The following is a 25,800-nucleotide window of genomic DNA, read 5'->3' as shown; positions in this document are numbered from 1 at the left end:
AAGAGTTACAGACTAGACATATTACTTTGCAGACTAAAGAGCCAACTAAAGGTAATATTTTTCTGTTATTCCTCTAGAGCCTGTGTGTCTTTGCTGTTTATGTGGTATTTGTGTGCTTCCTAAGGTGACATGGCTTTATTCCTGCAGGCGCTTTTGAACATTTTCTGATGGTATTTTGTTTACCTGTGGAGCTATTTGGATGTCAGGAGGCATTTCAATGCCTTGAAATGCCCATGAAATGAAAATCAATATCAAACAATGTTGCACTGAAGCAACAAATGGAAATTTCACAGCTCTTATAAAGCATCATAAATTCTCACATTATTGAGTCTATTGTCCTTATTGCACTTTGTACTATTCTTTATTATCCTAATAGTCAAAAGTTTGAGAACATCCCCATTTTTCGAGTAGGTACTGAAATGTACAGCAATTGTATTTATTTCTACAATAGAAATCAAATATTGTTCAGAGAGTTCATCCCAACATTGTTGCAGAGGTTCCCACAAATGTGTTGAAGGTTGTTTTGTTTTCACCCTCCAGTTGTCCAGTTCATCCAAACCAGCTCCATGGGGTTTCAGTCTGGAGAGTGTGCTGATCGTCCATCATGTGAAACCACTGTCAAGTTATTTATTTGGGGTTTTAGGATGAACTCCTTTCCGACCATTTCTCACCATTCTGATGGCAGTGCACTGAACTCCTACAGTACAGTATTGTCCTGATGGTGCATCAGCAGGTGTAGAAACACAGCCTGTTCCAACACTGCCTTTGTACAGACAGTTTGTAAGCGATCAACAAAAGTTGGGCACCTGCAGGATTGTTTGCATCAACTTCATTAAGGCTTCATTTACTTCCATTACTGCAGGAAAGCTCTAAATGAACCAATTCCTTAATCCATGAAAAAGACTTGCTTTCTGCAGAAATGTACATGATTTTTCAGCTTTAGGTGACTAAAACTTTTTTTTTTTTTTTTTTCCAACATGGGCGTTTTACTGCTCACCTTTGTACCATGTGAAGTCATTGAGCTGCTGGAATTTAAATCAAAACTGAAAAAAAACAGTGTGTGTTCAAAAACTTCTGAGCAATGTGGCGCATGTATAACATGACTGCTATAGGTCTTTAACGCGGAGGATAAAACGAGTGGGATCTTGCAGGAAGGAAATTTGTCATGGATGTTAGAGAGACCCCCCCCCCCCTCCCATTACACTTACACAGACACACCCCGCACCCACCGACATGCACACCCCTCCGGTCCCGCTGCTGTTATGAACTGGATGGATGGGTGTGCATGTGCTCCAGTCACAAGCAAAGGAAAGGGAAATCATTGTAAATCCCATTCAGCGCCGTTTGCCTCGGTTTGACCAAAAAAAAAAAAAAAAAGACGTTTTTTTTTTCTCCCCCCTCTTTTCCTCCGCATTTCGACCCCGTCCTCCCTGTGTGCACAGCACAGACAGGCATCGATTGACCGAGATTCACCTGGGTTTCCCCCCCCCCCACCATCCGCGGACATTCATTCAAGCCACCTTTCCACTGTCTCCGCCGGAGTTAAAACTCAACATTTCTCTTTTATTTTTTTATTTTTTATTTTTAAAATCAGACACATTGCTCAAGCTTTCTGCACTTCTGGACCGGAGATCTGGAGATGAAGACAGACTTTACGTTTTTCTGTCGGACTTGGATTGGAATAGCATATGCCTCAGGTGAGGAGACTTTCACAGGGAGCCTGAAAGTTTTGAGCGCGCAGCTTTTTTATGAAGGGAGAGGTCGAGCTGACTGTTCGCACTGATTTGAAGTAAATCATTGATCCGGGGATGATTGAGCTTTTATTTTTTTAGGTTTTATTCGTGTTAAGATGAGAGCTTAGGGTGGATCCTGAACTTTGACTTTTCAGAATTTTACCTGCTTGTTTTCAAATAGTGTTTTCTCAGGATTGGGAGATTTCTTATGGAGTCACAGGAGTGCCATAACAACGATTTATGTGCTAAAAGAAACACAAACAGGAACAAATTAAAGAATAAACAAGGAGGCTAAGAACACAAATATGGTAATATAAAGAGACACTAAAAAAATACTAAAAAAAATGCCTTTAGCTATTGCTTTTGCTTGCTTTTTATTGCTTTTCCCTGTTGCTTCTGCTTTTTCCCTCTTGCTTTTGCTTTTTGGGGGCCAGGCAGTGAAACTGCGCAGGCACCCGTTGTGTTTCTACCTTTTCTTTTTCATCTTTTTCTTTTTTTTTTCTCTTCTGCCATAGGAGTCCAAGGCAGGCCCTTAAACCCTGTGGTAAAAAGTTATGAAATTTGGCACACTGGTTGGGAACAGTCCCGTGATGCTTTCCATCAAGTTTCATGTCTGTGCCTCAAGCACTCCAGCGCCACCAACAGGCCAAAGTTGGAGATGCTTTCACAAATGTAACTTTTTTTTCTTTTTTTTTAACCTCAAAAATGAGGTAGCATTGGTTGGTTCAAGTTGAGTTCAATGCACCAAATGAAGTCAATTTCTGCCACATTGCATTGTCTGCCATGTTGGATTTTATGCAAAGAGCTTTTTCGTTTCTCCTCGGACAAACTCCAATCTTCACTAAAATTGGTAGAGATCGTTTTCAGACCAAACCTCACAAAAGTTATCACATGGATTTTTTTTTATTTTTAAAAGCATTTGTCTGTCACAACCAAATGAAAATGGCAGCGAAGCTGACAAACGGATGTGAGTTCATATCTCAGCAATGCTTTTATATATGAAATTTAAAATGAATACATGAACTTTGGACCCATTGGTGCCATTTGACCTCTAGGTTGTGGTGCAATTAGAAAATTATAATTTGCCTTATGATTGTTTTTGTACTTGCCTTGAAATTCAAATTTTTGCGTCTGGTAATATCATAGAGGGACCTAAGGTTGAGACATGGCAACTTGTCAGGCCAACCTCATTAATGCGGGCGCCATTTTGGATTTTATCAAAAACTTTTTTTCACCACTCCTCGAACAAACTTTCCCCAATCTGTCTCCCTGTTGGTTTTGCTATTCCTTAAAGAGCCAAGCTGTCAATCCACTGGTTTAGGGCAGGTTTTCCTGCCAAGGTTTTTTTGCACTCATGAATGTAGCTTTAGCAGGTGTTTTGTGGCGCAGACATCAGAAAGTACACGTGGACTGCACATGCTCGGTGTGAATGCGCATTGCATGTGCATTAGCCCAACAAAGTCCGGTTCAAAAATTTCCTCCACATACAGAGCAAGTCTTAAAAGAACTTGTTGAACACCTCTTCCTCAGTCTGCTTCTGCCATTATGTTTCCCTACACAATTAAAAAAAAAACCACATTCACGCTACGCATTTGCAAGTCTGTGTCTACTGACTGTACTCCATCCAAAGTATTCATGTGTGCAGGAATCGACCACTCAGCCTGGGCAAGGAAAACCAAGCTTGGCCCTTCAAAGAATAGCAAAAGTAATTTTTATTTTATTTTTATTATATTTATTTTATTTTTATTTACACATTTTCTCATTTAGGCTACTTATTCTTTTATTTATAGCTGTTTATATTTCCATATTTATATTTCCTTTTTCAGATTTATTCTTTTTATGGCACTACTATGATTCCATAATTTATAAGTTATTTCAAAACTAATACATCACATTCAATCAAAATCGTGAAATCCATACACCTTAGCCTGTTTTAAATCTCCTCCGTTTGCAGTCACAATGAAAAATAAATTTTCATTAAATTTTTTAAAAGAGCAAAACCAAACCTGCATCACTCATAAATAATTGAAAGGTTGGGACTGAATTGATAACCCTGGGAGTCTGTATGGAAGTCTGCATGCAGACAGGCACTAGGGGGAGGCATGCTGTTGTTGTGTTTGTAAAAGAGGCAGCTGTTAATTGATAATGCTTAACTCAGGGGGAGTAAAAAACAAATGTTGCTATGTTGGTTTGAGTGACTTTACATTGCAGTGTTTGTAGGCCTATGTGGGTCAAAATTTTAGAGACAGAGTGGGAGGAACGCTGACTCATCTAGATCGGACACGTGATATGTGGAGAATGGAGGGGGGGGGGGTCATTTTATTTCTGCAAAGCAAGTGAAAGGTGAATGGATGCCACTCGCACCAAACACTTGTACAAACCAGCTTGTTTCAACAATTTCTGGGTTATTTTCAGTCTGACCTGCCTCCATAGATGCTTTTTAGTTTGGTTATGTGTCCAGAAAATTCACAACACAAATACAACTAATATGGCAAATTAAATGATTTAAAGCACGTTGTTTCCATTGCACTACTTTTATCATATACTTGAATGAAGGCCTCACTGATCGACTATATTATCTGGGAGTATGGCTGAGGTTGTTTGCAGTTTTGCTCAGTGACTGAATGTGTATGCTTGAGCTGTTCATCTCTGATTGGTGTTGAACAGCTGTTTGTAAAAAAAACGGGATACTTTTGAGACGAGCAGTCACCATATGGCGACCCAAATCATAACCGCGGGGTGGAGGGATGGCTCTCGCTCCTTTCATAAATATCACTGAGCTGTGCTGGGTGGGTCACATCATACATTTGGAGGAACAGATGAACTCTGTTTTTTTTTCGAGGAGTGAGGACTAATGGCATCACAAGATCCATTTCAGGGGAATCACTGCTCTCAGTAAACATTATTGAGCCTCTGTGATGATAGATTTTGTAATGTGCGACAAATGCTGTTGTGAAAACCAAGTCTGAGGTCTCTCCTCCTTTCACCTGGCCATATGTTCCTGTCAGGCTCTATCCAAACTTTTGCAGAACCCAAAACAAAGAGAAAACTCAGAAGAAATAAGAGTTTCTTTTTTACCCACAATGTGTATCTTGGAATTGTAAACCTCTGTCTGACAGTTCTGTAATAACACAAACCTGAGGCTACGTAAGGCTACGTGTGGTGTTTTCTGAGGAACCCCCACTTTTTCTCAGTTGATGCTGACAACATGAGGTGGACGCACAATATCATGGAGGCAGAGAGAACCATTAGCTTCATATCAGAGACGCACAATTTTCAATTACAGCCTCGCCGTATGTACCTGTGAGACCTGTGAGTGGCACATTAATGATGAGGGTGAAGAAAGAGGTGTGTGCGTGTGTGTGTGTAAGAGATAGAAAAACTGAAGCATGGGTGCTGCATTTCACCCTTTGTCTACATTCTGACGTTAATGATCTTTTGTTGAATAACTAGCAATAACTAGAATTTGAACAGTCTTGTTACATTAAATACTTCATCTCAGTCTCTGATTTGTATTCAACCTGAAGGGCTCCTGACCTCCCAAAACTTCTTTCAACAAAATATAAATGTGTGGCATTAAAATGACACTTCTGAGTTGGGGACTGATGCAAGAATGATGAGAGCACTGGCTTCCCATTATTATGGTCAGAGGAAAGATTGGAGGAGAGGAGCATTTATGGAGTTTCACAGTTTCACCCCGAGCCATTTTCTACCATCTTCCTGTCACGCTCGGTCTCTGGTTTGAATTATGGTGTTTCCAAAACATTTATTACACAGCTACAGAACTTCTGTCTTATTTAAGAAAAAAAGACATCTTGGTGCAGTTCACTGGTATCGGATACTGCTAACTTGAATTGTGAACCACTGATCTCCTCTTAATTTCAGTGTTTTTTGTTGCATCATAATTAGCTGTTAAAACATTTCAAGTCCAAGAGGCTACATATGAAAGCCGTGAATCTTTTTTTTTTTTTTAAAGCTGAGCTCGAGAGCAGTGATCTTTGGCTTACCCTAGGTCTTGGGTGCATAATGTTGATATTGCTTTTAGCAGAGTGTTTTCTGTACGCATACCTCTGCTTGATCAGATCATCCCAGAAATCTGACTCTCAATTTTTGGGTATTATTCTTGTCGTCCACTTATAGAGGTTGAGTTGTTTTAGCCAACAATAGCCCCCTATTCTCAGCGCTGATCTCAGGATTCAACCTCAGGACTCCAAGGAGCGGACCCTCCATGTCTGTCCTTGAGTATCTTGTTCTATCAGCTGGAGAGCAGCTCGGATGAGAGAGGAATGCTGCTGCTGTTGCTCCGTGTGGGAAGCGCTCTGCAGTAAAGTCCAAATAAATAGGGAGTCCGGTGCCTCACTCATCACTGGCATGGCGTAGTGAGGCCCCTTGGGCATTTCGATGTCTGGTCACTCACTTTCTCATCATGCTAAAGAAACATCACCCCAAATAGGGCGAGAGCTGAGAGATAAGCTCTTTTAACACCAGGAATCTGCAGCAGAAGCCAAATATGTGTCAAAGTTGGTGTTAGATACTTGATGAAAACCATCTGTGGTATTTTTGTTTTTAGATTTATGACCCCTCCATGTTTTCTGTGCCCAGCTTTTAGCGCTTGCCACATGGCTCTATAGATGGCAGTGTCAATCGGTTGGTTCACCTCTTGGGTCCATCCTGAAATATCTCACTAACTGCTGGATGGATTGCCATTAAATTTTATACATATGCTCATGATCCCAAGGGGTTTGACTCCACTACTTTCTGTGGTCCCTGAACTTTCCCTCTACATTTTAGGCTTTTAGTTAAATATCTTGATGGCTATCAGATAAATTGCGAATGGATGTTTTGCCATGAAATGAGGTACAGCCCTCAGGATGAATTATAATAACTTTGGTCACCTCGTTTTTACTCCAGCACTATAGTTAGGTCAACACTTGCACAATATGGTAGTTTATGACTGACTGACCTGAAAAACTAATGACATCCCCATTAGTCTCAACTGGACTGTGTTTGAGACCAATAAGCGAATGTTAGCATGCTAACATCATACCTGCTTAATGCCAGCATGTTAGTGTTGTTACCGTGAGGATGTTAGCATGCAGACACTAGCATTTAGCTGTGCCTACCTATAGCTGCTTGTTTGGCTGTGGACTATAGACAACCCTCTAGAGAGCCAGTGTTTAATGAGATATGAAAATCAACCCATTAGTAGACTTTTCAAACTTTCCTCAATTGTTAATTCCATCGCAGTTTTATCTTGTGTCATTGCTATGGTGTTAGCATGCTAACATCAGCATTTAGTTCAGACTCCAGGGGGTCGGGTTTTGCCAAAAAAAGAATTGGCTTGTGCGACCTGTTCAATCACATTGGTGGGCAAAAGTGTTTACAGCTGTTACAAACAACCACATTCATTAAAGAGAAGGGGTAATGCCATTTAAATATGAGGATAAAGATGTAGACAGTCTCTCCTGAAGGATATTCATAACATTGACTGGCACAGAAATAATTGTGTAAAGAAACCTTGGCTCCTTTCTCACCTTTGCACAGCTGGCCAATCGCGGTGTGAAATGGGTGTGTATGTCAGATTGTTGATTTTGGAAAGTTACAGAAATTGTCTCACACAACAACCCCCACCCATCCCGCCCTCCCATTCCCATTTCTGACGTTGTAAAAGCGTAGGGGGAGGGAGTTTTGGAAGCTGCTCGTCCATCAGACAAACAGCACTGATGAAGCACACTGGCAGCTTTAGTCTTGTTATAATGGCAGAGCTCTCTAAATGGTCCTCTCATTGCTCGACCCACTACCACAAAGGACAAGTAGGTGTTTGTACAATTATTGCCCCCTCATTCTGGCACACAGCAGCTTCTCAGTCCTTTCAGAATCAATAGGACTGTTGTCTTTCACTGTCAAAGTATGACTTGCCTATTAAAGACTGAGTTATGAAAGGGACTTTTTAAAGGTGTCCATTCACAATCATCCCTTCATGGTCATCTTCAGTGTCCTTACTGCGCAAATGAAATGTTAGGAACAGAACACTATCTTTTTGCTTCAACAATGCACAGTTTTCTTTTTCTTCTTTCTTAAAAAACTCTCCCACACTTGGAATAATTACCATGCAGAGAAGGTATAACCTATTGATTTCCTTTTTTCATTGCTGTCTCCGTCTTTTCCATTGAGTTCATGCGGACATGAGTTTCATATTGCGGTCAGCAGAGCACAAAGACAATCAGAAATTAATTTAAATTCCTCTCTCGTCTGAGTTTCACTCACTGAGTACTTGCACTGTGACTCTCTGAGTGTATTAACCCCCCTCATGAAGTGGTAAGAGTGTGCACAATTAAATATATGAGTGCTTTTACCTGCGAGATGAAATAAATTATGTATCGCTGCTGCTGTTAATTGAGACCAAAGATAATCATGAAGGACTGCTGCACAATTTTCTTTTCAGTTGACATCTTGGCGGCAACTACCGTTTCATTTGAGAGATAAGTGTATCACCAAATTAGAGTGTCCAGAATAATTAGTGGTTTTTAGTTCACTTCTACAAACACTTACCTTAGTTGACATGCCAATGCAAGGATAATTACATGAGGTCAGGCAGCTGTAACAGCCAGCCTAAGGACATTTATTGTAAGAAATGCTGTCAGACATTGGAGGGAAATTACATTTTGGCATCTCTTGCCTTTATTGGTTGATCATTCTACACACCCTGTGAAGGCAGAAACTGGATCCTGGACCATGGTGGCTCTTATGAGGATATTACAACACACCAAAGAGCCTGTGTTGCTTAGAAACAAGCATCAGTTAGAGCACTTATCTGATTAACAAGAACCGCCATCACTATTACACTCAAATTGCTGCTCAGTGTCAGCCAGCTGAGAGTTGAAAGTCCATGTTGGTCACTCATACCTCTTGCCTTGGCCATTGGAAGTTGGAAAGAGTCCAATGGCAAACCCTGAGGAAATTGCTAGCTTCTCTTCCTTTAGGCATTCAGCACCTTAATTGTTGACCCTGAACTCCATACTTTGACCTTGTTTTCTACAGCAGCTGCAGCAGTGATTTAGCTCACTGGGACGTCTGACATGGCAGCAGAGACTTGTTTATGGCCCAAATCTCCAGGAATTAGGTAACAAGCACAGTAATGGGGCTCCTCAAAGTTTGGCCTCTGAACAGTCGCAGCATGAGTTTTAGGAGAGTGCAAGTCATCACAGCAGGCCTGGATTGTGCTAATCTTTGGCTCTTGCTTGCACTCAAAAAGATGTTTTAGATGTTTCCCATCAGAAATGTCATCACCAGCAGCTAGGACAAAGCATTAAACAGAATATGTTCTGTTCCTTTCTCAGCAGGGGAAATAATTTCTCAATGATAAAAATGATGACATGCAAGAAATGGTTTGCCACAGAGGAAGCGCTTGAGTTGTCCGGTGTGCCTGTGAGGCAGGTACAGGAAGATTTAGTCAGGGACAGAGGTTTTAAAACATAGGAAGCAGGCCCAGATGGCTTGTTGCCGCATCCTTAATTTTGCACCCCTCCTCTGGCAGGATGTTGGAAAGGCCTAACTCCTTCACTAGTGGAGAGGACAGGGATGTCATCCTCCTCCATAGTAACAATGAAATCAAAGCTGGGCTGCCAGTCAGCCCGTCGCCTGGCTTTGGCCCGGCCTTGTCTCCAGATGACAGAGGAAGCGGAATTTATTTCTTTCAGAGAGAAAGAGGGGAGTATATTGTAGCCTGAGGCCGGCTGACTCCACATCCAGAGAGCAGGTCTGCTCCGTGGCCTGCCTGGCCTCCTGTCACTTGCCGGACATACGGGGTGCTTCTATTTCAGAGTGCTCTAGCCTTGGCCCTTTGCCAACTACTGTGTCACTGAAATAACTGCGTAGATGTACTGTCACCTACATATTTCTCTTCGACCTTAGAAACCTGCTGAAAAATGAGTAGTGCAGTTCCAGTCATTACATTTGCTGTTTCATTCAAGTCTGTTTAACCCTTGAGCGTCGGCTGAAAGGAAGTCAGGTGTATACAGTATATGGAACAATTCAATGGCTTCCCAGGTATTCCATCCATTCATACGGTATATAACCACACAACAACAGCAGAAGTACCTACTGTTATTACAATTCCTATTTCTGTGAAGACCTTCATATCTTTGAAGGACTCCCACGTCGCATCCTTTCTGCCAAACTGAGACTCTGAAAAAAGCTTTATTTGTTTACACAAGCCTCCTCTTTTCCTGTTCCTGTCACATGACTGATCAGAGACAAAACTACAGAGCAGTGAGGAAACACTTACGGCAACATCTCCTTCACTGTCCATGAAAAAGGGAAGTGGAAGAAGCGTGAACATGATAAAAACAACAGGAAATTTGCTCGCAATGAAAAACATTTTGCCGCTTTTCACACGAGCTTCAATGTGGACTGTGTCGTACCCACGGAGAGAGGAGCTCTCGTCTTCACGTGTACCTTCGATGCTCTCGACTCTCGCCTGCCTTCTATCTTTCTGCTTGTCAGAGAAGCTTTACATTTTTAACTGGCTTATGGGTGCCATATGGCAGCTACGCTTCTTCCCCCCTGTGTGTGTATGTGATTTATCTTTACGCACCAGGTGTCCTCCATAGGCCGGGTCGTCCAGTTCCAGTACTCTGACTGTGACAAAGCCACCAGTATGAGTCATGAAGAGAGCTTGGCAAAGGATGAGATGAGCCCACATATGCAGAAGCATTTAAATGGGTGAAATATCTACACCACAGTGTTTTCTCTCACTTAGTTCAGCAACTCTATATTTCATTTTACCATAACCCTTCACAAAACAAGCACACAATGCATTTGAATCGAAACTATCCTTGCCTTTGTAACTGCAGGGCTAGTGTATATTTTGTTGAAATTTTTCATTATTTCCATTTCACAGCATGAGAAAGATAAGGTGTACACACGTCTAGACACCAGTGGGGGCAGCAGAAGTGGATACAAGTGATTTGAGATGCACATTTGTTTGATTTATGTATTTCTACTGCAATTTTTAAAGAGTGGGCTGCAATATATTTTGCAGTTTTCCGTTTTATTACTTTGTAGGAGGTTTGCCTTATTTCGATAGGGTACAGCAAAGAATCAGACAGGAAATGTGAGGGCAGAGAAAGACTGGGTGACGTGCAGAAGATGTCCCTGGCTGGATTTGAGTTACAGTTACATAGAATGCTATTCGGTGTGCATATGATTTTGTAGTTTTAACGTGAAGCCTACGCGTGATAGGAAACCTGATGCAACTTCACTATGCATCTGCATATGTTTTGCAGGGCTGTCCAAAATAAAGCATCTCTCAGTGTTATTAATTCACATTTCCTGCATATTTCACAGGACTAAGTTGTTGCGAAATTCCTGCAGCAGATCTCTGCATCTCTTAGTATTTTGACCCCTGAAAAACCTAAGTACAGAGCTACTGAAGATGTTCCTCTGGCATGCTGTTTACCCATTTCAATTGACAAGTAGCCAATGGCACATCTTTCCCCTCTGTCAACCAGGTATGTGGGGCTGACACATCAAAGTGTAGCCTGATGCACATGCTGAGTGATCGGGCATAATTGTCCTTGAAAAATCCTGACTTCTGGCTCTTGGCTCACATATGTATATGTACATCTGACACTTCCATCACGAGAGAGGAATGCAGCACACAAAAGACACAAAGACCAGCTGTCTAATGCAGTGATCTTTATATGATCACATGGTTAGCATGTCTGAGAACACGACAAACCAAAGAGTTTTCACCCCTGAATGACTTTTTATCTACCCAAGCATTTATCATTTCCTCTCGTTTATTGCTGTTTTAAACAAATACCCGCCTGAAAAGTTGTTTTAGGCCACTCAAACCTGCATGTTTGCTTGGCACATCCAGCTGGAGCTGGTGCAGGATACACACACATGGCTCCCACAGTGAGAATGGGTTTTCACAACAACAGAGAAATCACATTTCTCAAGCACAATGTCAAGTTTTTACAAGGACATGTGCAGTGAGCTGTTTCCCTGAGACAAAACCATGTCAAAAAAGTCCCAGTGAAGAGTTCTTTTCTGAATCTTCAGTAATTGTTGAAGTCAGAGTTTAATTATTTGTGCAAATCTCCAGTGATGAGGGTCTCAGATATTGTGAGCGCAGTAAGCTGAATCACAAAGTTTTAGTAGGTTCATTGGAGTCATTGTCATTTCAAGTGCTTGTAATGAAGAAACTGGCTACAAGATTAATGCTTTACCGTCAGAGACTGTTGCAGCTTTTACGTGTCTGAAGGATGTTACACATCTAATTTTTTTGTGTTTATGCCCTGTGTAATAACATGATAACAAAGGAAGTAAATCAGCTTTGGAAATGCTTAGTTTTATTCTTTGTAGGTGAAAATGTGATTTAGCTTTTTGTTGGTGGAAGCTAATCACCCAAAGCTGCTGCTTATCTCTGCACCACCAGCTGGAATGCATGGGAAAAGAAGGGAACCAAGCTCAAATATTCTTTTGGCTCAGTGCCCCACGCTCACATTTGTACAAGGCAATCACCATCCATTGGATTTTTCAAGGCCTGGTAATCATTCTGAGCAAATGGATGTTGATCTGTCAGATGCTGCTGGCTACAGAAAATTATCTGCAAAACTTATTTGTTTTGGGTGTTTTATCAAATTTTCAACAAATCACATATATTTTACATTCCTAGTCATTTTGCATCCCATGCAGTTTTATACAGACTGTAGGTAAGTTTGAACCCAAGACTGAACTGAAACACTTAGTAGTGTTCTCATATCATTACTGCACCAGGCATTTTTGGGTTGAAGCTGCTGCCTTGTGTACAGATGGGTAACACAGTCTCCTTAAACCAGAGTTCGCAGCTGCAGCGCTGCTTACGCATTGTCCACCTAAATAACTGTCTGTGCTGACTCTCCTCCAGCTGAAACTGCTGTTCAGGAACAAAGCATGTACAATATATGGAGAATGTTAACCTTTTTTATTTAATGAGTAATAAGATAAAGTAGGTAACTGAGTGATATGAGTCATAACAATCTGTCATGAAACGCAGCATGAAAGGTCACGGCAGGAAAATGTGTTTATTATCAGGACAAGATATGTTATCAGTCATGAACTTGTATGAATTGACGTGTTTGGTTTTCTTTGGCATTCACTTCACATAGCTGTACATTGGAACAATGTGTGCTTTTAATTATATTTGACAGAATGCAAACAATTGCTAATGGGATTATATATTTTCTCAAATGTATGTCTTTATGTAGCTGACAGGCTGTCAGACCTCCATATCTGTTGTCTCACAGTTTGGAAACATGGTGTATATATTATATAGCACATCCATATGGAAGATATTGACATCTGGCACCAAACATTTTCATCATTGTGAAACACGGGGAAAGAAGCAGCAGCTCCTGGAGCGGCAAGGCCAAGGGTCACCTACAGTATCCAAGGCATAGAAATGCCCTCTTCCCACCTCTCATCAATCTGTTGTGTCCAAACAGCCGAGACCTCGGTGGCTGTTTTGGCCAGCAGCCATGTGTGCAACCCAGCACACATTAACTTACGACTTTGCACCACCTCCCTCAGCAGTTATCAGACAGCCACTTGAGATGACAAGTGATGTATAAGAGATCCAAAGTCTTGACAAATAATGTGGCACACATTAGCCTCAATCTCACCCTGGAAATAGACCGTGTCGGGAGTACTGAGCTGAGAGTACACCGGCATATTTGTTATGAATTGTATCAGTTTGAATGATCTACGAAATGTTCTGCTTGACTTCAAAGAGCTCTTAGCCTGGCTCCATGTGGGTGTAATGCCTTCTTTGCCCTCTGGTGTGAGACACTCTTGCTGCACTGTGATAGACATGTCAGTCAATCTTACTGTACATTGGAGCATTTCAAATAGCCAAAGGTAAAATCTTCCCTTTTATAGTAAATGTAACTCATCCAGGCCCCCCACACACCCACCCAAATACACCTCAACATCTTGATGTCTTGTCTCTCATGGTGTGCCAGTCAGTCGTGACATTTCAAAAAGATTTACAATTTGCCTTCTGTCTGTCAGTGTGTGCAATCTCTCAACAGATTGTGAGGGAAGCATCCATCACTGAGACTCAGCTACAGTTCAGCTTTAGCTCAGAGCTCATCACTCAGTCTGTACATCTGCCAGAGAGAAAAGTCATGTCGCCACACATCAGCTTGTGCACTGGATTCTGGATTATAGAACATTTTCCCTATTTTTCCTATATATATGTGTATGTGGGGCTATGTAGAACTGGTGTCCTTGTTAAAATCATAACTCAACTCAAATAATTCTGATGGCATAAGTTTAAATGGAGAAAGTCATTTCTGTGGTGGCGGTGGCGATTATTGCTTTCTGCCACGGTGTTTTATTCACTGGAGGGAGCCAAACTTCATCATTTTTATATTCGAAATGACAAAACAGGTCATTTGCCTTTGCCTTTAAAATGATCCATAGAAGTATTTTCTGATACTGTTCCCCCTTTTCCACAGGATGACATTATTTTTCAGTTCCTTTGAAAACTGTCCCATGAAGGTTTTCTGATCTGCCTCACATATGGTTAAGGTTTTGCTAAGTTTAATCAAGTACAACTACTTTGTTAAGGATAGGTAAAGGTTGTGGTCATGGTTAAAAGAACACAACATTGACTGTTGGCAGGGAACGGGATGCAAACAGTGGTCCCCAGGGTCAAAGTCTTTCACTTTGTATATCCAACCATCCACGCCGTCCCTCTGAAGACATTTAGGGGCCTTAAAGTCACATCGCTGAAACTTTTGCCTTCGTTATTGAAACAGCCACAGTGGTCACTTGGTCGTCAGGTCATCATGATGGCAACCTCTTTTAAATCAGTACTGATTTATTTCTCTGCTTGGGGCAATGCGACAAGCTGTAAACACAACACTGACATAAGCACCTTTTTGAGTCAAATACTCATTCATCTTTTAGCTCTGCTTTTGGTCTCAACTCCTGAAGAAATGACCGTAGCCGTTAAATGCTCCGCTGTGCTCACCAGCTTGTCGCTACCTTCGTCTGTTTGGTGCTACTGGAGAGTGAATTTATTAGAGCATTCAGCACTAATGACAGCAGTGAGAGTGAAGCGAAAAAGCTTTGTAGAGCTGAGGGCAACGTCAGAGTCACGTGATAATTCTCTGTGGGTTCATCGCTGTGAGCTGCCAATGTCATGGGGCGCGTTTAATCCATTGTTGAGCTCGGACTCAAGAGATTAACTAAATGCTCTCCTTCCTTAGCATGTGTGAAGGAAAACTGTTATTCCTAAAGTAGTAAAAATGTGGTCCTGACAGGGAAATAGCTCTTGGGGGTTGTTATTGGCCCCTGTGTGTTTCTCAGACACATCCCACTGTTTGGCTTCACAGCATTTCAGGTGTGAGGACAAAGCTGTGTTGTGTTGCGGTGGGGTGATGATGGGACTGAAGCTGGTGTTGCGTTCACATCTGAGCTGAGACAATATGTTGGGGAAACTTTGCTTGTGCTCTGGGGCAGAGTTAAGGATCTCTGAAAGTTTAGGGAAGGAATCCCCTGCTGTGAAGAGAGGATTCCTGCTGGGAAAGACTAAGGGACCGCCACCACTTCCCACTTAACAACAACACATTGTTTTGAATCAATATGGCAATAATAGCTGTCCTATTCCACATTCATCCAAGTGTTATTTTGTAGATAGAAACAGATGTTGCTTGATGGTTTTGTTGTCTCAACTGTAATCCACAGCAGAGATCATTTTGAGAAATATGATTATTTGCTCTGTGGCTGGAAGTTAAATGAGAATATTGATACCACTCTTAAGTCTGCACAGTAATTCTGAAGGTTCAGTCCGGAGCCAGTTAGCTTAGCTTAGCTTGGCATGAAGATTGGAGCTAACCTGGATCTATCTGCAGGTAACGAAATCTGCTTATTCCAGGAAGCCACTTTTTGTACCAATGCTAAGTACATTCTGTTTACCCCCAGACAGAGCCAGGCTAGCTGTCTCCCCCTATTTCCAGTCTTTTTGCTAAGCTAAGCTAACGTCCTGCTGATTGCAGCTTTATATTGAGCATTTGAATATTTCCCAAGATGTAAAATTATTCTGCTAAACTAAATAAAACACATTTGACAGTAAAAAAAATCATCAATGGTGGAAAGCTACTGGTAAAATATCTTTCTTAATCTTTATGAATTCTTTCTCATTAATGGTACAGTTTTATTGAAAACAAAACACTTTCAGTGATATAAATAACCAAATATCAAAAGTAAGCAAACGGGATTTCGATCAAAGGTAGGGTGAAGCAGGATGCGATGCAGCAGAAAAGTGGCCTTGAGTATTGTCATGCCACAGTGTAAAACAAAGGTCAGCTATATTCACCCTCATTTTTCATTGAAATCAAGTAGTTAGTTTCCTCTTTTTCCTTGGAGGGTGTTTAACGTCATTCTGGGTAATGTAGGAAATCTCCAACTGAAGTAGAAGGAAAAAAAACAGGTTGGAGGACAAATATAATTGAAGCCTTTTGATCTTGCCGTGTAAAAGTGTGTAATAATAATAACTGTATCTACTGTCACTTCACTGTACTCAAGACTGGCCACTCAGGGTTAAGGGTACCTTTTTGAGTTTCTGTCTGTTCGCAGTGTTGGAGAGAAACCCAGACTGATCAGTCCCCCTCCACTGGGACCAGCCTTTACTGTAAACATGATTAACAAAATATTTACATTAGAATAACTGCGCTCTATTGTGCTCCCTGGGCAGCAGGATGTGTTGGAGGAATGAGGTTTGTGTACAAGAATTGCAGCTGTCCACAGCTCTGGATTTTGATTGGCAGCAGGTCGTGACTGACTGTTATGAAATGGTTCTTGCTGCTTTCGGCGGCTGGTGCTGAAGTCTGTCTGTATAGCCAATTGTCTGTATTACACATGCTTGAAGATGTGTGAGTCGTGTAAAAATATGCATCTGATGCTCTGCTTTGCACATGCCACCTGACCCCAGACACTTTCCTTTGTTGGTGGAAGAGAGAGCGTATTCATTAATGGTATGAAAAGCACTGAATATTACTGCTCACTGCTCTGTTTGTCCTTGAATAGTTTTCCCTGCCTTATTAAACATGCAGTACATTAGATACTAGACACGTTGCTTTCAAATGATCATGATGATGGTTATCGTTTGCTTTAATAAATGCAAAGAAAGCCCCCCGAACCCTAATGCTAGTCCAAATGATATCCAGGTGGGGCATAAGTCATGGTGACACTTTTATATATATGATAGACTGTAGGTGGGGAGTCTGACTAAGCGCTAATAGCACCCTGAGGGGACTCGGGGAAGGTAATGACATTCTAGACCGGCTGTATTAACCAAGCAGAAGTCAATGTGAAGTAAATGCATTGGTAATGAATCAAGGGCCAATGGTGTTTGTGGCTATGTCAGAGGAGGAGGCAGGGATCTCAGAGCAACATCGCCTCATGAGTGGGCCATGATTTCTCTGTCTGGGTGTTCTCAGTGTGAGTACTTTACCGCAGATCGCCTTACAGCTTGTAAATGTAATGAACAACGTGCTATCTGAGCTGCCGTAGTGTTGGATTTCAGATTCCTGATGTGTTGACAGCCTGCCCAGCAGCTCTGTCAGATCCACTAGGTCCTGACTGACCCGTGTAACATGAATCTAATGCAGTTGCCGTGTTTGCTCCCTCAGGTCTGGTGATTGGCTTTTCTATGACTCCACCCATCCTTGACAGCTCCAGAGGCGACCTAGTGATTCCAGTCCACGAAACACTCACTATTACATGCAGGTACGTGTGTGTGTGTGTGTGTGTGTGTGTGTGTGTGTGTGTGTGTGTGTGTGTGTGTGCTGTTCTAGTGTGGGAGTGTGTACGTGCATGATGTGAAAAAAGTCAATATTGGTGGGCAGCAAAAACAAAAATCAGGCCTCTTTATCATTCGTTTGCAGTAAGTTGCAGTGGTGGCACAAAACTAAGTACATTTAACCAAGTAGTGAAGTACACATTTGAAATACTTGAGAACTTGAGTATTTTCATTTCATTTCACTTTATACTTCTACTACACAAGACATCAGAGAGAAATACATTTTTACTTCAGTATAATTATTTGACTGATATAGTTATTGGTTATATGCAAAACTTATAATGAGCTTGTAAAATTTGATGCACTGTTATATAGACTGAATTACCCAGCTGTATATAAAATAAGAGTTATTTTTAGTTCAAAAATCAAAACACTGTATGGGTGCAGTTTCTGAAATGTGAGAATTTGCTGCTTTTCTTTGTCTTAAGTTACAGTGGAAACAAATCAAGAACAAAACAAGCAGTTTGAAAATGTCACATTGGGCACTGGAAAATGATGATGGGCATTTCTCGATATTTTCTGACATTTTACAGACCAGTTAACTGATTGAAATTAATTTTCAGATCATTTGACAATAAAAATAATCATTAGTTGCAGCCCCATATGAAACAGTTAAAAATCAGTTAAAACATCCTCAAGCAACTACAAAAGAAAAGGCTGTTTAATGTTTAATGAACAAAAGCATAACACTAACAGGGGCCATTTTTTGGCATTGAGTACTTTTGATACTTCAAGTACTTTTAGGCACCAATAGCCAATACCCATTGTTCAACTTTCCCCCCCTGTAGCATTTCCAAGTGGTATTAATTTTGGCACTGGGGGAGCAAATATAAATTAGACCAAATCAAATATAAAGGAACATGGTAACTTTCACAACTGTTCATTTTAGAAAGGCTGCCGTCAGAAAATGTGCTCCTTAGATTATCAAATGGACAATGAATCAATCTTTGTTTCTGGGTGGCAGCAGTAGCGTTAGCAACATGGCTTTTACTGTCCAAAGCTGGAGACAACTGTAAGTATCCCAAATTAGAGACCCTGATCTCAGTGCTATGATAAAGACAGGTTTAATAAGTCGTCGGGACAACTGGGACAAATCCCGCTGGACAGTTTTTACCGTCTCTTCACCAGCCCTCTCTCCAGTCCCAGCAGATGTCTTATCTGCTGGGACTGGAGAGAGGGCTGGTAAAGAGACGGTAAAAACTGGGCTGAAACAAACATGGCTCTTTCCATAGAGTGAATGCCCGACCGAGGTTCACTCTTGTTTTTACCTCAGTTTCTGCCACTCTCTGTCTTCACCCTCTTTGCGTCCTCCAACTACGAACCTCTTTTTCTTTTGCTGAGTAGAGTTTCAACAGTGACGCTGGTTGTTCCAACATCCACCATTTCTTCTACCTGGAGAAAGCCACCAATGGCTACTGGGGAAAATAAAAGTCCTGTCCTCTTTTTGTTCAGGTTGCACAGTGACGCACTTCCTTTATGCTGTAAACTGAGCCTTTCTTTTTCCCGGGAGGTTTCTTACCTGGTGGCAGACAGAACTGCAAGGTGAAACCAATCTCAATGAAGATGGTGCAAAAAAAAAAAAAATACAGTCTATTGCCAATAGAAATAACATATTTAATGTAAGACTTTTACTTGTAATCGAGTATTTTCAAAGGGTGCTACTGTTATTTTACTACTTCCTTCATCAGTGATTCATTGTTATTAAAGAATTTCAGTCCAGTTTGCAAAGCATTTTTTCGCCTTGTGTTTCTGATGGAAAATAGTGAGTTTTAGCTATGAAGCCCAAAATTACAGGTTTTACTGAGAGGGCTTTAAAGTCTCTACAACATATGACACCCTTTATCCTTAGACGCTCAGTTTGAATAAAGAAAATCACACACGAAAACTCTGTTAACAAGAAAAAAAGTGGTGCTCTACATTTTCTAAAATAAAACGTCATGTCCTATAAGACGCACAGAGACTTTTTGTTCTAAAACAAAGCCAGCACTGATATAAACCAAGTTGATGTGAGATATGAATTAGCTCATAATAACTGCTCTTTATCCTTATGAAATCTCTGCTATGCTGTCCGCTGCCAAGCTGTCACTCCATTGACCATTTTGTCTGTGCAGCACAAAAAAAAATGCTGTCTTTGGAAAGCTGGTGATACTTTTGGACTTTTCCCAACATAGGTCTTGAATAATTGTTTGCATGTAAACCTCACATTTTTGCCAGTCCGGAGAATCTCGTGGGAGAGGGTGTCAGTTTCATTTTAGTCAATTTAGTCTTCATAATGTACAGTTTTTTACAGTCTAGACAGATAGATGCTTTTCACAGGGGCTGGAAAATAACCCACCAAATTCTTCCATTGCCCATTTCCAGTCCTCATATTTTGGCACTGCCTGCAAATGTTTGTACATGAACATTTGTACATAGTAGAGGCAGGTGGTGAAAGCATAGCTATCAGTTTTCAGACAGCCATTATGATCCCGCTCAGTCTCGCTCAAGATGCCTCCAGGTTAACATGCCCCCCCATAACTGAATTTATGTGACAAAGCACAAAGCGAACGGGGATGTGTGGATACACAGAGGAATTTATAGCATCACACACACACACACACACACACACACTGTGGTATCAACTTTTATATGAGTAATGCCTTTCATTTGATTTCTTTAAAAATAAACTTTAAATAGTTAAAAGCATAGGTTCACATTTTTCAAGTCTGTTTTAAAAAAAAATCTGGTATTATTTTAAGATGGGCTCGAAAAAATGTGAACCCATCCTTCCTAATATTACCTGTGGGTGATGATTTATTATCCTGACGCTCATACTAATGTCAAATCTGTTCCATGTCCTTTGACTGGATGTGTCCTCAGGGGACAACACACTCTGGCCTGGACCTGGCCTGATCAGACTGTGGTGGGACAGGAGCTAACCGACCGTCAGGCCCAGCTGTTGACCCCCAGGGCCCCCGGGCAGAGGGTCGCCTTAGTCAGCGAGTGTCCGGGGCAGCCGGGGAGGCCGTACTGCAAGAGGCTGATCCTGAGCAGGGCACGGGGCAAAGACACGGGCTACTATCACTGCTTTTATAAGGATGCCAAGGCCATCATTGACGGCACCACTGCCGTCAGCGTTTATGTCTTTGTCAGGGGTGAGCCACACTCTCACAAACCCACCCACACACACACAGACACACACACACACACACACACACACACACAGACACACACACACACATACATACACTAATGCTGACACAAACACACTTGAAAATGAAAAGTCACACTATTTAAACAACTCCTTCACCTCGCTGGCTCAGCGTGAAATATTCATTATGAAGGACTGCTTCAGTCTTTCTCTTATTTCATTTAAAAGTAATTGTCAGGGTCCAGTGCATATCAAATATAAAGAGGATATCATCAGTTTTGACAAAACATCTTACCTCCAGCTATGAGGTTTTTTTTCCATTCACAAGTCATTTTATGTTGTGGTGAGTCTGCAGTTTGTGGGGCCATTTCGCTGTCTGAACTTGTTCTGTATTTAGAGAGAGCATCTTTCATCTCCTGCCTGCTGCCCTGGTCTGCAGCTCTTTGGCTTGGCTATGTGGCCCCTTTAGTCTTTAGTTTCTCTTTTGCTTGGGAGGTTCACAAGAAAACCATAGCTGTCCTACTGCAACTGATCTCCTGTTTGAATATGACTTCAATATCAAAGCCACCCCTGCATTATTAGAACTGGAGGTTGTTGACTTTGCCTCAGTAACACCCTGGAAGCTGGCAAGATTAATGTTTCGGAAATTAGAGATGCAAAGCGTTTGATAAAGGTAGGAAAGAGCAGTTCATTCCCTTATCTAATTAGAGAAAGAATACGTTATTCATTTATGAAGATTGAAATATAGCATGAGCTGTCTTTTAGTCCTCCCTCTCATGAGGCTTGACATGTTATTTATGAAAGCCTCAAATCTGATCAGCTGCGCAATAAAATGGGTTTTGCTACAGATCTTTCCTCTCCTGGTTTCATCGTGTGTCATATATTAGGATTCAGAACTGTCACTCCTACTTTCTCTGTTTAGGCTGACTTTAGGGCTCTGAGCTTGGCCTGAAGGGCTGCCTCTTTACTTCTCCTTGCCTTGCTCCATGGGCTGTGGGAGAGAAATAGAAGGAGGAGGAGTGGATAGAGAGACAGATGATTGTCATGTAGGGGAGTCCTGCTGTCCAGTCCACTCATGTGAAACGCCTGTTTATCCCCTCTGACAAGGTGCCAAAACAGTTTCCACAGATCTAACCAGGGGGCTGATCAGAAGCAGATGAAATCACAGCCATAAATTAGACCCAGCATGTGGGGAGATGAGAGGGGACGCATGTGGGTTCAGTTAGACAGGCAGACATCGACCCTTTAACCCGCCTGTGCTGCACACAATCCTATAAACACACGGGAGTGTACAGTACGACCCAAATGCATGAATGTACTGTAAATGCGCTGGCATGCATGCACATGCACAGGCACATGCAAAATATACAAACACTTCCTCTGACACACATTTTCACCTACATTCTCATACACACACACTAAGGCTTATATCCCTCATGCTCTGCAAACTCCTCTTGCCCCGGGTGGGACATTTCCTCTTCCAAACCGATTGCGGTCTAATACCTACAGTGATTTATTGTGAAGAGCTTAAACTGTGGGGAGTTGTGTATTATTTCTTACCTGTCTGTATTTAGACCACCGCAGGGCAGAAATATTAGCCTCTCGATAGGACACTTTGTACCCCTCTCCACCCCTGTAGCAGCTTGAAGTATGAGAATAATAGGAGGCTTATCACGTCAAAAAAAGAAATAAGGAAAGAAGTGAGCAGTTTGTAGTCGTACAACATCTTTGCTGATGTACAAAATCCGCTGCCATTGACAGGAAGGCCTGAGAGATAAGCATTTTCATTATAGTGTGCGCTCATGCTTTGAGAATATAAGGTTTTGTAGTGATAACATTTGTAATGTAAATTGGTGACAGCTTCTGAGATGTTTCCTAAAGCCTTGTGCAACAGCAGCTGCAAGTCACAGACAATAAAAAGGGAAACATCAAGGTGTTAAAGGTGAAACACAGGAGAGATATTTTCCACTAACGGACATCTCAGGGTGAAATTGTCACACTATTTAGAGGAGGATTAAACCCCTGGGCTGTCTGTTTCTCAGCTGACATATAATAGCGGTTGTTAATGCTATTTACTGTGCAGGGACAGGGTGAGCTGTTGCATTTCATGATAATCATGATAAAGTCCACGTATGGTGTGTCTTTGGGGGTCATTATCGGGCTGTGAGATATCTGTCTGTCCGTTCATGAAGTTACCTCAGTAATAGCTGTCATTATCCCAGCTGCCATCAGCGTTGCCTTTTAACGGCTCTCTGTTTCCCTCTGCGTCCAGACCCTGAGCACCCTTTCCTCAGGAGAGGCAGCTCCAGCAAGGGCAATGGAAATGACCTGGAGACCATTTTAATCACGCGCTTCTCCACACACGTCACGATACCATGTCTAGTCACAGTGCCCGACCTGAACGTCACCCTCCATGCGGTTTGTACTCAAAACAGATTTCTCACTTCTCACTCGAAGCTGTCAAGCTTTAATTAAGGATTTTATCTCAAGCTATTACTGTGTGTGTGTGTGTGTGTTATTTCAGTATCCATCACCTCTGGAGCAGAGTGGGATGACATGGGACAACAAGAGAGGCTGGTCCATTCCCAGACAAATCATAGACAGTGCATCGATGCTCATCGGAGTTTTGTGTGTCGCCACACTGGGCGGCAAAGAGTACCAATCTGTCAACTACCTGCTCCACACCACAGGTGAAACACATCATTTCTGTGTTGACCCCAAAGGTTAAAAGGGTTCAGTCTCTAGAAACACAGGGGTACAGCAAACGCCCAGTACAAATATTTATTATAATAGATTCCAGGCTGTGTGAGAAATTAGATAGGAAATCACTTTACATCCTGCACTCCTCTGTTACACTTTAATGTTGGAGCTGCTAGTATTGAATGTTTTTAACCTACGTGTTTCGTGTCTGTTAGTTTACTTGTTTTAAGTCTGTTCCTATCTGTTTTTATCTGTTTTATATGCTGTGAGTATCGAACAGAATTTCTTTGTACAATGTACAATGGCAATAAAGTGTCTTATCGCTTATCTAAGGCGGTGCTAGGCTGTCTGCATTGTCCCCATAACTCACTGAGCTTTAATAGTGTCAATTTGAATAATTTTATTTCATTAAGTCAACTACTTCCTTTTTTATGTGTGGAAATGCTATTATGCTAGCAGACCTAAGGGAAAAGAAAGAAAAGAGAAGGCAGGGCGTAATTAAAATTTAAGAAACTAAGATGAAGGGGACAAGATTTTACGTCAAGGTTCCCGCTCACTGGGAGTGAACTCTGAGAGACCCGCAGGCTCTCTGCTATGTTGTGTGAGATCATTCACCTCTCACTTCAGAGAGCGAAAGGAAACTCATACCCACCGCTGGCCAAAAGTAACAGCAGCATCAGTCAGAGGAGAAACTGAGAACGAGCCTTCACTTATAACAGTAATGGAGCATTTGAACAATCAGGCAATCACAGTCTGCTGCACAGACATCACCAGCATATGTGTGTTTTGTTTTGTTTTTTTTGGGTTTTCTTTTTTCAACACCCCATGTCATTTCTAGTAACTGTAGAGAGAGGTGGCTTGAATCTCAGAGACCAGTGTCCAAAGCTTTCTTTGCCTTTTTTCTCTTATCTGTAATTGAGGCTTCACTGTACTCCATTTTAATTTCCTTCACCGATATATACCTTGGCGCATGAATGGAAACAGTGTGAACTTGTGACAGACAGCTTTTTTATAGTGGGATGACTCCTCTGGTCCAAAGGAAAGTCATTTCCTCTGGTCCGGCAAGGAAGGAAAAACTGCTGACAATGTCACCGTGACCTCTCTCACTGTCTCCCTCCCTCTGTCCCTCTGTTTCTCCCTCCCCTTTTTCTTTTTCCCGGACAGGAAGTCAGGTTTACGATGTCAAGCTGTTTCCTGAGGACCCAGTAGAGCTGATGGTGGGGGAGGCCCTCACCCTGAACTGCACAGCTTTGGTGGAGTTCAACGCTGGGGTGGACATTCAGTGGTCCTACCCTGGCAAACAGGTATGTAGCAACAGCAGTTAATCTGAATTTCAGAGGGTGTTTTATGATACTCACAGTCTGTTTACTCTCGCCAGACCAACAGTTTGGTGGACACTAAGCCCCATCGTGAAGCTCTGTCTCATGCCACAGAGGCTGTTAGCATCCTGACCATCCACAGTGTCAATGTCACGGACAGTGGGCCATACTTCTGCAACGTGACCAGTATGGACAGAACACACACCCAACAAACTCAAGTCATAGTTCATGGTAAGCACTAGCACTGAGCTGAATGCTAACATCAGGATGCTAAAATGGTTACAATGAAAAGGCTTACATGCTGATGTTAAGAAGGTATAATGTTTACCACATTCATCGGTTACGTTTAGCATTAGGTAATTAGCACTAAACACAAAGAACACCTTAGGATAATGGGAATGTCTCTAGTTTTGAAGGTATAAGAATATTGGACAATTTAAATTTTTACCTGATGGCAATAGATGGAAAGTGAAGTTATTACAATTCAATTCCTCAGTGGAACGTGAATTTCTGACCCAGATTTCATGGCAATTGATCCAACAGTTGGGACATTTCACTCCAAACCACATATGGGGTCAGGGGATCAGTAAAGTCAGCAGGATTCACCAACTTGGAACAGTGAACCTCTAAGCATGATTATTTGCCAATCCCATTTGTAGATGATAATTTGCTTGATAAGTTAAAACTTTGACCTGCTGGTGGCACTGGAGGAAAGGTCAGAAGATCACCAACGTCATTAAGATTTATCCTTTGGGAACCCTGGATATCTGCAATGAATTTCATGGCTATCCATCAAACAGTTGTTGAGATATTTCAGTCTGGACCAAAGTAGGTGACAGAATGCTATGCAGCTAGCACAGCTAAAAACACATTAAAGCAGGCCTATGTAACTTGCTGAAGAATTACGGCATACTTTTCAAATGCTAAAATTTTGTGTAACAATAGCACAGTGTTACAGTCAGCAGCCAAGTTAGTAACATCCTTTATAAAACAATATCAGCCATCAAACCTACTAATCCTCTGTGCATTGAATTCAACAATGGTGATTTTATTGCGTAAACT

General features: G+C 41.7%; 1 protein-coding gene across 1 annotated transcript in view; it reads left to right on the top strand.

The window, feature by feature from the left end:
- The first annotated feature begins 1,443 nt into the window (after nt 1–1,443).
- The window catches only part of flt4 (fms related receptor tyrosine kinase 4), a 41,665-nt gene continuing 17,308 nt past the window's right edge, over nt 1,444–25,800 (top strand). Inside the window, exons 1-7 of the mRNA XM_071457036.1 lie at nt 1,444–1,697; nt 17,420–17,516; nt 20,449–20,723; nt 22,992–23,137; nt 23,244–23,409; nt 24,584–24,723; nt 24,798–24,969. Coding sequence (XP_071313137.1) covers nt 1,640–1,697; nt 17,420–17,516; nt 20,449–20,723; nt 22,992–23,137; nt 23,244–23,409; nt 24,584–24,723; nt 24,798–24,969 — 1,054 coding nt within the window. The 5' untranslated portion in view covers nt 1,444–1,639. The remainder of the gene's footprint in view (nt 1,698–17,419; nt 17,517–20,448; nt 20,724–22,991; nt 23,138–23,243; nt 23,410–24,583; nt 24,724–24,797; nt 24,970–25,800) is intronic.

Source organism: Trachinotus anak, unplaced genomic scaffold (assembly GCF_046630095.1).
Source record: "Trachinotus anak isolate AG129_WGS33_773 ecotype Australia unplaced genomic scaffold, CSIRO_AGI_Tana_v1 ptg000021l, whole genome shotgun sequence".
Lineage (NCBI taxonomy): Eukaryota > Metazoa > Chordata > Actinopteri > Carangiformes > Carangidae > Trachinotus > Trachinotus anak.
The sequence above is the reverse complement of the archived record's forward strand: the minus strand, read 5'-3'. Positions and strand labels throughout refer to the sequence as shown.